We start from the raw sequence: 12,604 nt of genomic DNA on the forward strand, positions 1-12,604 counted from the left end.
TGAGAGATCTGTACCTGAGTTTGGGGCAAAATCCTGGAACCCCCTCCCTAACAGCACTCTGGGTGTTCCTACACCACATGGACTGCAGCGGTTCAAGAAGGCAGCTCACCACCACCTTCTCAAGGGCAATTAGGGAGGGGCAATAAATGTCAGCCTTGCCACTGATGCCTTTCCATTTCCTTCTCCCTTGTGCATTTATCTAGCTTCCTCTTGAATGCAACTACACTAGTCAACGGAACCACTCCCTATAGCAGTGTATTCCACATTTTTACCATCCTTTGGGTAAAGAAGTTCTTCCTGACTTCCCCATTGGAATAATTGGTGACTATTTTTCATTGATGGCCCCTAGTTACGGTCTGCTTCACAAATGGAAACATCTCCGCCACCCTCTATCTTTTCTTTTATTTGTTCGTTCATGGGATGTGGGCATCACCCTACAGTCCTTGGTCAATCACCCCTCAGCCTTCTAGAGAAAAGAGCCTTGACCTGCTCACTCATTCCTCATTCTCAGTTCTGGCATCATCCTTGTAAATCTTTTTAAAATCTTCTCCAGTGCCTCTATATCATTTTTACAATAAGGGTACGAGAACGGTGCACACCAACTGAAAGGTTTGATAAATGAAGTTGAATGCAACATCCCCACCTTTTAATTCGATGGGCCAAAGGGCCTTTTTCTGTGCTGTAGACCTCTATGACTCAATGACTCGAACTCTCTAGAAATGAACCCCAGTGTTGTGTTTCTTCTTTTTAAATGACCTTCTTAACTGTGTCGCTACTTTTAGTGATTTGTGTATTTGTACCCCCAGATCCCTTTGGTTCTCAATACCATTTAGGATCTAATTTTCCAAGGGGTATGGAAAATTTTCCTTTCTTGTCAAAACGCACAACCTTACGCTTATCAATATTGAAAGTCATTTGCCAATTGGATGCCCATTTTTCAAGCTTAGCAAAGCCTTGCTGTATTTTGTCACATTCTTCCTCAACATTAACCCTACTCTTCCATTTAGTGTCAACTGCAAAGTTTGACATTGTACTTGTGACTCCCGAGTCCAAATTATTTCTGTTACCTGGGCAGGGCAGCTGGTTACAGTCCTCGTACTCGATATCAGCTCCCAAGCAGAGCAGGCCTCCGTTCTTGGGCTCAGGGTTGGTGCAGCTCCGCCTCCTGGTCCGGAAGCCCATCTCACACTCTCGAGAACAGGATGACCACGGCAGCCAGGGGGACCAGCCGCCATTGATCCTGTGGAGAGACTGATGGCCGAACTTCAACAGGTCATCGACGAGGGCTGTGTGGAGAGAGAGAGACAGAGAGAGAGAGAGAGACATAAGCGCGTGTCACACCATGGAGCAAAATGTTTGCTGCATCGCCAACCGATTACCCAGCACTCCTTAGGTGTGTGATCCTTCTTTTTAAATGAATTCTTGAGACGTGAGCATCGCTGGCAAAGGCCAGCATTTATTGCCCATCCCTAACTGTCCTTGAGAAGGTGGCGGCGAGCTGCCTTCTTTAACTGAGTGGATCTTGCTCAGCCCTTTCAGAGGGGCAGTTAAGAGTCAACCACTTTGCTGTGGGTCTGGAGTCACATGTAGGCCAGACCAGGTGAGGGCGGCCGATTTCTTTCCCTAAAGGGCATTAGTGAGCCAGATGGGCTTTTACGACAATCAGGTAGTTTCCTGATTATTAATGGGACTAGCATTTATTCCAGAATCATTGATTAACTGCTGCTGCCACAGTGGGATTTGCATGCATGTCTCCAGAGCATTTATCTGGGCCACTGAATAACTCGCTCAGTAACATCACCCCTCCCCTATGTTACCATCCTCCAATTGGAAATAATGAATGGAATCTTGCACCCCGGTGTGGGGCTTGGCCCTCCCACCTCTCCGGGACGACACTGATGATTAGCCAATCACAGGCATGCGCTGTTCCCTTATATTCACAAAGGGGACCAGTTGAAAACCTTCCACTTTTTTACGTTGCCTCTCAGTGTGGTATGGTTCACCAAGGGGTCCACTTCCTCCCAAAGATGCGGGCAGTATCGGAAGAACTCAGCGGAGGGGATTCACAAGCACGCCCAGTGCCTTGCTGAGCTCCCTGGAACCTAAAGTAATCAACCACTCCCCCCTCCCAGCCCACCCACAACTGTATCTCCGCTGCCTAAACTTCAAGCTCTTGCCAGTAAACTGTGCAACCCTCACCCATTAGCTTCCCCAAGTAGCCACCGTAGTGCCTAATGCCCCGAGGCTATTCCTCTGTGGGGGCTGAACCCTGATATCTCCGCATGCGTGGGATAACTGTTCACAGCGGGGTTACAGCTGACTTTACCACCAGGAACATTGAAATCAATTACACTATCCGCACACCCAACACCACCCCCACCCAACCACCCAAGATATTACTCAGGATGAGATGAAATAATTCCTGGAATCGCCCTGCTTCGTTTGGTTCTAAACTACAATAAATGTTGGTGCACATATAAGCAGTCTGCTTTCTCAACGCCCCATCTTAAACATTCATTCCCTCCACCATCAACGCACAGTGGCAGCAGTGTGCACCGTCTACAAGGCTCCTGCAACCAGCGCCTTCCAAACCCACCACCTTCACCACGTAGAAGGACAAGGGCAGCATAGGCTCACCACGTTCTCCTCCAAACTCACACACCATGGAAACATCGGCCAATCCTCCACTGCAACTGGGTCAAAATTGTGGAACTGCCTATCTAACAGCACAGCGGGGCAGCAAGCTCACCACACAGGCTGCCACGGTTCGAGGAGAGCCACCGGCAACCAGCGGTGGGCAATAAATGCTGGCCTCGCCAATGACACCCATACCCCATGAACGAATGAAAAGATACTTGGTTCCACAGGGAATGTCGGGCCCGCTCCCCGCTCTTAACTTACAGTCAGTGGTGCAGGCGGAGGTGCCATCTGAGGGGCAGAAGCGGCTATCTACCCTCTTTTTCCCAAGTTGTAGGTCGTGTGGATCTGCCAGTGGTGCCCGGCAGGTGTAGCGGAACCGGTGCTCGTGGCGGGCTCCATTCTGACTGACGTTGACTGGCATCCAGGGTGTCCACGGCGTGTTCCTGCGTGTCTCTGGGCAGGAATCTACATTACAGGCCCTGTGCTCCTGTAGAGAGGGACAGGGAAACGGGGCAATGAGGCATGGGGTAAATCAGCAAAGGGTCAGCAACTTCAACTATCATGCCAACTTTACAACATCAATGGCAACAAACGCTGTTTTGTTTTCTGTCATCACAACTCACACGTTTCTTTTTAAGGCAGAGGTCAGAATTCCAAACCACACAACAGTTACAGGTTGGGGTCAGCAGGCTTGTTGAGTTTGAGACGGTCCTTTCAAAGATCAATCCAATCAGACTGGCTCCCCCACCCCTTCCCCAAATTCCCAAAATATTCTGGTCATCAAGGAAGGATGTGAAAGTCCTTGAGAAGGTGTTGAGGAGATATATTAGGATAGTTCCAAGGATGAGCGAATGTAGCTACAAGGTTAGATTGGGGAAGCTTTAGGGTTGTTCTCCTTGGAGCAGAGGAGATGGAGGGGAGATTTGATAGAGGTGGACAAGATTATGACAGGTTTAGAGAAGGTAGACAAAGAAAAGCTGTTCCCATGAGCTGATGGTACAAGGACTTGAGGACACAGATTTAAGGTTTTGGGCAAGAGCTAGGGTGCGGAGTGTGAGGAAAAACATCTTTCATTCAGCGAGTGGTGACTACCTGGAACTCGCTGCCTGCGAGGGTGGTGGCTGCGGAGACAATGAATGATTTCAAAAGGAAACTAGATGGGCACTAGAGGAAAATAAACCTGCAGGGCTATGGGGATAGAATGGGTCAATGGGACTGACTGATCTACAGAGAGCCAGCATGGGCTCGATATGCTGAATGGCCTTCTTCAACACCTATCAGGTAGTGCATTCAAACTCCTAACCACTCGTTGCGTACAGCACAGAAAGAGGCCACTCTGCCCATTCTGCCTGTGCTGCCTCTTTGGTAGAGCCAGTTAGCCCCATTCCTCCAGTTCTTTCTCTTCAGCCCTGTGAAGTCCTTTCCCTTCAATTATTTACCCAATTCTATTTCAAATGCTCCTATGGAGTTCACTTCCACCACCTTCCCAGGAAGACCGCTTGACTCAATAACTGTGTCCTGGTGTCATCATCAGGGGTTTAATGGTTTATCAGTCTTTTTAGAGTTGCCAACACTTCGGGTTTGCCCCAGAGTCTCGAGGAATTAAAGGTTAATCTCCAGGTCATATCTGCGAGCAAAAAAACCCAAGAGATGAATCATAGGAATTGTCTGTAGAGTTCTCTTCCCCAGGGAGCAGCGGAGGCTGAGTAACTGAATATATTAAGGCTGAGTTAGACATATTTTTGATCAACAGGGGAGTCAAGGGTTATGGGAGGGCAGACAGGAAAGTGGATTTGAGACCACAATCAGATTAGCCATGTCTTATGAATGTTGGAGAATGCTCGAAGGGCCATATGGCCTATTCCTGCTCCTAAGTCCTATGTTCCCAAGTTCTTAGAAGCATTAGTAACATTGCGTTTTTTGTTTCAAGTTTCTCTAAGCATCTTTGTTTAATAGTTATAGAAATATGGGAGCAAAAAAGCTGTTTCTCTGAGAGTCAAGAGTCATCCAATCAGGTAATGAAGAGCCTATTCCCTCTCTGACTGGCTAAGGGAAGACTGTGCACGGTGAGGTCGGACATGCTGGCAGGAGTTTGGGGGTGGGGTGGTTCGAAGTAGGGGATCACATGACTAAACTATAGCTGGCAGTCCTGGACTTGATGCACTATCGTGAAGATAATTCCTCAGAAGCAAACCTATAAGAAAGCTGAGAAGACGTCAGACCCATCAAACAAAACAACACCGAGCCACATGAGGAGATATTAAGTCGGTTGAGCAAAAGCTTTGTCAATGAGGAAGGATTTAACCAGCATCTTAAGGGAGGAGTGAGAGGCGGAGGGGTTTGCGTAGGGAATTCCAGAGCTCAGGAGCTAGACAGCTGAAGGCACAGTCGCTAATAATAGTGGGGGCAACGAAAATTGGGCATATAGAAGATGCTAGGGCTGGAGGAGAACAGGGACTTCAGAGGGCTGTGCAGCTGAAGGAGGTCACAGGGATAAGGAGGGGAAAGGCCCATGAAGGGATTCAGAAGCAAGGATGAAAATTTTAAAATTGAGGCCTTCCCGGACTGGGGGCCAAGGTAGGTCGTGAAGGACGAGGGTGATGGGTGAATGGGACTTGATGCCAGTCACGGTACAGGTAGCGCAGTTCTGAATGAGCTCACGATTATGGGTGGCGGGTGACAGTCCATATCTCTGGACACCCTGACACAACCGAACATTCTACCAATCTCAGTCTTGAAAGCTCCAACTGCCCCCAAGCCTCCACAGACTTTTGCAGGAGAAAGTTCCAGATTCCCACAGCCCTTTGTGTGAAAAAAAAACAAAGAGCGAACCCAACTTTCTGCTGCTCGAGCAGATCCCAAAATGTGGGGCATTTGGGTATAATCTTCTCGTCATGAAGGAACGCTCATTGTCATTATTTTTTTTTTAAATATTCGTATTGAGGAAGGAAAATAATCCCTTCTCGTTCCTCAGAAAATTAGCAGCACGGAGCATATGAAACAGATAAAAATGAAAACTTGATTAGGAGGTGTAAAATGTGCTTTCAATTACAATCAGCGCGGCATTTGGAGACTCTCATAAAGCAGATTGGAAACATAGCATCTTGTTCAGGGACCGAACCATTCGACACGGGTTATATTTTATGAAAAAATAACAACTCAATTAAGGGGAATACGGAACAGATGTGCTACATGGGCCCTGGTGGAGAATACAGAAGAGCTGACACTTGACTGACCCTAGCCCACAGCTTTATACATCCCTCCTCGGCCCGTCCCTGCCACTGTTCCTCTGAGCAGCCAATTCCCTTGTGCGCCTTTCAAAATATCCGAGATGTGTGTTTTTCCCCCGAATCTGAGGCTAGAGAAAGGAGTGCTTTCTTGCAAATCCTCAGATCTGAACACACTGTAACGGAATATTGGGAGAAATTGGAACTTCCTTCCAATCTCCGTGCTGTGTAAACAAAATATTCCTCTTCTGGCGTTATCTTCACACGCACTCTCTTCCCCCTTGGGGAATAGCGGGGAGGTGGTGGAAGAGTTTGCGGGTTGGTAGCCTGCCTGTTGAACCAGGCCATGAATACCCCTTTCACTGGCCAACAAGTCCCGGCGGGGACTCGAGTCTGGAGCTTCTGACCCGGGGGTAGAGACAATACCGCTGCACCGTAAGACCTGCCACATGACCCTTCTCCCACACACCCTCACCTTTATCTAACCCAATCTATATATCCCTCAATCCTTCCTCCCTTGTGTATTTATCTAGCCTCCTCTTACATACATCTTACCCTACTCACCTACCCTATCCCTGAGATAGCGAGATCCACATTCTAAGCGTTTTTTGGGATGAAGGAGTTCCCTACTTAAAAACAAAAAACTACTGCGGATGCTGGAAATCCAAAACAAAAACAGAATTACCTGGAAAAACTCAGCAGGTCTGGCAGCATCGGCGGAGAGTCCTCATGAGGACTCGAAACGTCAACTCTTTTCTTCTCCGCCGATGCTGCCAGACCTGCTGAGTTTTTCCAGGTAATTCTGTTTTTGTTTTGGAGTTCCCTACTTGTTTTATTAATGACTACCGTATATTTATGGTGGTGCGCATATCTAGCTCATTGTTGGTGTATTTTAATATATGATTTTTGGTTTTAGGAATTAAAGTTTAGCTGCAGAAAATGGGGTAAATGTAACGGAAGCGAGCTTGGAGCTGGAAGAGTTGGGGCCATCTTGCCTTAAGAGGTTAACAGCTGGAAAGCTAAGATCGTAAAACATCAGGTGGGCTCACTTAGCTAAAAAAAACTGGAGACATGGGCCGGGAATTTCTGGTCCCGCTCACGGGCAGGAAACGTCGCAGACAGGATGGAAAATTTGGAGAGGCAGCCAAAAGTCCGTTGACTTTCGGTGGGAAGGTCCCGGCCATGATGTTTGCAATCATTGCAAAGAAGCACAGTCCAGAGACTGGAGAGTGGAGCTAAATTAGTTTAAAAGCATTCAGTAAACCACGGTATCTTGTAAAACCTGATTTACTTCATCAGGTCAAAGATGAAATTAAAAATGAGTGATAATTAATCTATAGGTCAGTTTGAGAACAGCCCAGGTACATCATTGTAGAGATGCGTGAAGCTTAAGCGGGCTCTCTGGTTTCAATTTATCTGGGTGTTTTCTGGGAGAGTGAGTTGCAGTTTGGACCTTGTGCAGTTTGCAGCTCACTGACAGAAGATAGCTAGATAGACCTGCACTGTAAGCAGAGTAAAGAACTACCATCATCATTCACTGTGTGGGACGCGGCTGAGGCTTAATCTCAGTTTGAATCTTGAGGGGGGAACAGAAGTTGGAAGATTGCCCAGTTTGAAGCTAGTGGGAGAATCTACAGTGGGCCTCACAGTGTCTTGTTGCAAAATAATCGATTGATTAAGCTTGGAAGTATTGAAAAGTAACCAGAACAAGGGGTTGACACCTCCACAGTCAAGAGAGGGTAAATCACAGAATCACGGAATCTGTATAGTGCAGAGAAAGGCCATTCAGCCCATCAACCCATCAAGTCTGGATTGGCTCTCTGATAGAGTTTCCCACCTGGTCCCACTCCTTTGCCTTATCCCCGTAACCTTGCACATTCTCTCTTTTCAGATAGCAAACCAATTCCCTTTTGAATACCTCACTCGAACCTGCCTCCACCACCCTCTCAGGAAGTTTGTTCCAGACTCCAACCACCCTCTGGGTGAAAAAACTTTTTCCTCACATCACATTTACTCCTTTTGCCAAGTATTTTAAATCAGTGCCCTCTAGTTCTTGATGTCCTCTTGAGTGGGAACAGTTTCTCATTATTCACCCTGTCCAGACCCCTCAGGATCTGGAATACCTCTATCAAATCTCCTCTCAGCCTTCTTTTCTCCGAGGAAAACAGTCCCAACCTCTGGGCTGAGGAGAATTAAAGGTAGCTTCCAGAGGACTGTGGCATACTTATGTGTGGTCCCTACTGAAGTAAATCTAGAACTAGGGGGTCACTATTTAAGGGGGTCGCCCATTAAGACAGAGGTGAGGAGAATGTTTTTTCTCTCAGAGTGTCGGGCGTGTTTGGCGGCATGAGCAGACAATATAGCGAGAATGCTAGAAATCAGTTTCACGACGCTGTGAAACCAGTGCGCGATCATCCGTTCAGCCTGTCAATGGCGGACTGCGTTTCCCATCGCCATCGGACATCCGGAACCTCATTGTAATACATCAGCATATTATTATAAGGCCAGGCTGCAGGAATCACCCCCTCTACACCGGATCACCCGCCCACATCAGTGTGATTGCACGCCGACGTGTTTCACAACTGTACATAAGCGACGTACACCTGGCGAGCTGCAATTCCCTCGGGATTTCGAGGTTTGTTTGCCTACCTTGCTTCGGGCAGCACTTGCAGGCATCAGTGCCAGGCTTGGCAGACAGCACCACATCACTGTTAGAGGGGCTCACGGGCAGGTCTCTACCTACCAGACCAGCTGTAAGGCGGGGGTGGCTTTGTACAGCTGCAGGGCCAGGGCTTGCTTGGGGAAGGCGGGGAAGTGGCCTCAGGCAAGTGAAGGGGCTGTAGTGCGAGGGCTGTACTGGGGAAGGGGGGTATCCTAGGGTGTTTGTGGGGACACATGTTGTTCTGTGCATGTGGCCTCAAGGTGGTGAGGGTTGAGGAGGCAGCCTCCAGAGGATTTGAGGCCAGATGGAGATGTGAGGGTGTGAGTGAGAGAGTAAATGGTGATGTCCCTTGAGCTGGCAGTGAGTGAGATGCCAGTGAATGTGTGATGGCCGTGTGAGTATGTGAGTTTAAAGAGATGAGATGGTTCCCATGCCCCGGTGGCACGGGTGAGATCATTCATCCTCTATCTGTATTGGATGGCCAACCTCTTCTGTGCAGCATTGGCACTGATCACCACTGCCATTGCCAGCAAGCCAGAGTGGTAATGTCGGTGCCGCTCCTGTGGCCAGAGGGGGGTACAGGACATCACGGCGGGCCTCCACGGCATCCAAAAGGCGCTCGAGGGACGCACCACTAAACCTGGGGACTGCAGGCTTCTTGCTTTATGGGGCCATGTCTCCTTTGCGGCAGTCCCAGGCTGGAAGCACTAAGAGGCGTGCACATGGCTGCAATTTAAATGTGGCATCCAGCGTGAGGAAGCGGCGAGGTGACAGCGTGGTGGGAGAATCGGAGCCTGCCCGCCATCGAAACGACCTGTTCCCCAGAAGTGCATAACTAACGGGGCGGGATTGGGACGATACGATGTGAGAAGCCACCTAATTCTTCCTGCCCGCTAATCTGGGACAATTCTGCCCATTGTTAAAACTATATTATGAAGTTCCTATTACTGGTTTTGTTTAAGTTTATTTAATATACAATAAAGTTTGCTTTGTTAAAACAAAAGTGAAATCTTGTGGTGTAGTTCCATTGGTTAAAATGAGATATTTGGATTTTGTTTCAAATGCTAACGGTCCTTAACTGGATCGTGAGAATGGCCCCTAGTTTTGGTCACTCTGGAAATACCTCCCCTACATCTACCCCATCAAAACCGTTTGCGATCTTAAAGACCTCTATCAGGTCACCCCTCAGCCTTCTCTTTCCTCCTGAATTGTCTAATGGATTTGAAGTAAAACAATCAGTTCATGGTTGGCGGACATCTCCCTTCTGGTAGAAAGGGAAGAAATGGATAACTTCGGGATCGGGAGGGCTGCCTTTTATACTGGCCTGGTTCTCGTTTGGAATTCTAAGAAAGCAGTTGCCTCGTACTACTTCCCAGTATTTACACTGACTTGAATCCAGTTCAGGGGGGCTGTTTTCCGAATTGCAACAATAGCACAGTGAACAGCAGCTAATATTACCCAGCGAGAGTCAGTCAGCCCTGAGAATTTTCATGATTCATTGCAAGGCACGGAGCCTAGCTACTTATAAACACTGAAGTTGGGTAGCAGGGGGGCATCTGCAGTTTAATTGGCCTCTCCGCAGTTGTAGGAAATCAAAAGCAGCTTTGTAATAGTGGCACAAAAGCAAAAATACCACAGGTGTTGGAAATCTGAAATAAAAATTGAAAATGCTGGAAATACTCAGCAGGTCTGGCAGCATCGGACTGTCTCATCAAACAATCTGACCAAGCATCTACACATGAAGCCGCAGGTTATGCAGAACAACTGTGGAAGAAACTGTAAGACCAGTTCATCTATACAGCTGATGGAATTATATTGATGCATTCAGGGAAATTCGGTACAAACTGCGCAATCCAAATTTAATTCACCCAGTCACAACTCTAGGGAAAAAAACAGCAAATCAAAGCCCTGGCTTTTGGGAGAAGGCTGAGGCCTCCAACTAAAAATGTTAATGAAGGCATTAAAAGACTCAAAAGGCAATTCAATGGATAAATGTCATCATGCCGTGCTGAAATAAGTCTATTGTAAATTTTGATTTTATTTGGGACATTAGACTTCTCAATTACTGAGGAAAGATGGTGGATGAAACATTTCCGGAAAGCAATTTGAATGATCTGTGAGAAGCTAATGGGTTAAACCCATTATAAATGTGGGCGTAAAAATTATTATGGGAAAGAATTGACCAAAGTGTAAGAAGCTCTTGAGAACAGGAAGTTAAATTGTGCAGACATAAAGTGCATGCAGATGCAAGACTTATTAATAAGATTTAGGTCTTAAGTTGACATTGAGCGAAACATACTTCATGCCTCGACTCCACCCCACCCCCACCACTTCTTTTCATCCAATTTAAACTCAGCAGCAAATTGTCCCGTGTTGGATTGCAAATCTTTCAGAGTAAAGATTCATGCTGCTCTACTAATAAGATTTCAAGAATTATATCTTTTTTTTTAAAAAGTCTGCTTAAAGGTAATTTGTGTGCAAAGAAATTCCAGCCTCCCTTGAGGGGTAAAAATCAAAACAGATTTCACGAAGATCATGGTTATAATATCCCCCCAAAAAAGGGTCCCTATTGTATCAAATTGTCTCCACTCAGAAATCTTTGCTCACCAACCGAGCATATTTTGATAACTGATGCAGTTTGGACATCTGCCAGGATTTCCTTTCTCTTTCTGTTTTTTTCTTTCCAGGACGTAGTAACGATTTCCCAGAGCAGATGTGTGGATTTAATACAGACGTCCCCACATGGGGTTAGCGACCTGACCTCCCTGCGATTTCCTTCTCGGTTTCTGTCATTTTCACTTTCAGTGAATAGGGGCAGGAAATTTCTAACCCGGAGCTTTTCCGTTCTGGCCCAACACGCCGCTGGCCACTAGGGGCAGCGTCTGCTGCCAAGAAGGACGACGGAGCTCTGTGATATCTGTGATCGTCTATGCAAGAATGGGCAAGCAACACGCAGAACTCCCAGCTGGGAGATGAGGCCTGTGTGGAGTGCAGATCACTATCCAAGGAAAGCAATCAAGAACCAAAAGCAATGACACGAGAGTTTCTCCCATCTGTGAACAAATCTTTCAGGCTCATTAAAGCTTACGAACCAGTTTACACCCAAAATTCTGTATGAAGGAAGAACGAAAGAGCGAGAAAGAGAGAGAGGAGGGGAAGAGGTAAAGAGAGAGAGAGAATAAAGGGTAGAAATAATGCCATATAAATACTGTGGCTACAAGAGCAAGTCAGAGACTGGGAATCCTGAGGCAAGTTAACCCACCTCCTGACTCCCCATTGCCTGTCCACCATCTACAAGGCGCAAGTCAGGGCTGTGGTGGAATACGCTCCATTTGCAGCTCCCACAACACTCAAGAAGCTCAACTCCATACAAGCCCGCTTGATTGGCACACCATCCACAAACATTCACTCCCTCCACCACCGGTGCACAGTGACAGCAGTGTGTGTTTTATCGACAAGATGCACTGCAGCAGCTCACCAATGCGCCATTGACAGCACCTTCCAAACCTGCGGCCACTACCACCCAGAAGGACAAGGGCAGCAGACGCATGGGAACACCACCACCTGCAAGTTACCCTCTGAGCCACTTACCATCCTGACTTGGAAATATATCGCCATTCCTTCACTGTCACTGGGTCAAAATCCTGGAACTCCCTCCCTAACACCACTGTGGGTGTACCTACACCACACGGGACTGCAGCGGCTCAAGATCGCGGCTCACCACCACCTCCTCAAGGGCAATTAGGAATGGGCAATATAAATGCTGGCCCAGCCAGCAATGCTCACATCCCATGAAAGCATTTTAAAAAAGAAAAAGAAAGCACGAGAGGGAGAAAGAAGAAAAAAACTTTACCGAATATTTCCAAATCTACAAGATTCCTGCACACATGCCCAGGTTGCTCACTGAGCATTTTTTTAATATTCTAAGATGGGATGTGGGATCACCGGCAAGGCCAGCATGTGTTGACCATCCCTAATTGCCCTTGAACTGAGTGGCTTGCTCGGCCATTTCAGAGGGGGCAGTTAAGAGTCAACCACGTTGCTGTGGGTCTGGAGTCACATGTAGGCCCAGACC

The 12,604-nt window shown here is 47.4% G+C and overlaps 1 protein-coding gene across 2 annotated transcripts in view; it reads right to left on the minus strand.

Moving 5' to 3' along the window:
• sema5ba (sema domain, seven thrombospondin repeats (type 1 and type 1-like), transmembrane domain (TM) and short cytoplasmic domain, (semaphorin) 5Ba) overlaps positions 1-12,604 on the minus strand; it is a 344,144-nt gene that overhangs the window by 23,266 nt on the left and 308,274 nt on the right. For both annotated transcript variants that reach the window (XM_078552610.1, XM_078552611.1), the window contains exons 17-18: positions 2,902-3,127; positions 1,068-1,286 (exon numbers count right to left, since the gene is read on the minus strand). In XM_078552610.1, coding sequence (XP_078408736.1) covers positions 1,068-1,286; positions 2,902-3,127 — 445 coding nt within the window. The remainder of the gene's footprint in view (positions 1-1,067; positions 1,287-2,901; positions 3,128-12,604) is intronic.

The sequence above is a fragment of the Cetorhinus maximus genome, chromosome 11 (assembly GCF_964194155.1).
Source record: "Cetorhinus maximus chromosome 11, sCetMax3.hap1.1, whole genome shotgun sequence".
NCBI classification, from domain to species: domain Eukaryota; kingdom Metazoa; phylum Chordata; class Chondrichthyes; order Lamniformes; family Cetorhinidae; genus Cetorhinus; species Cetorhinus maximus.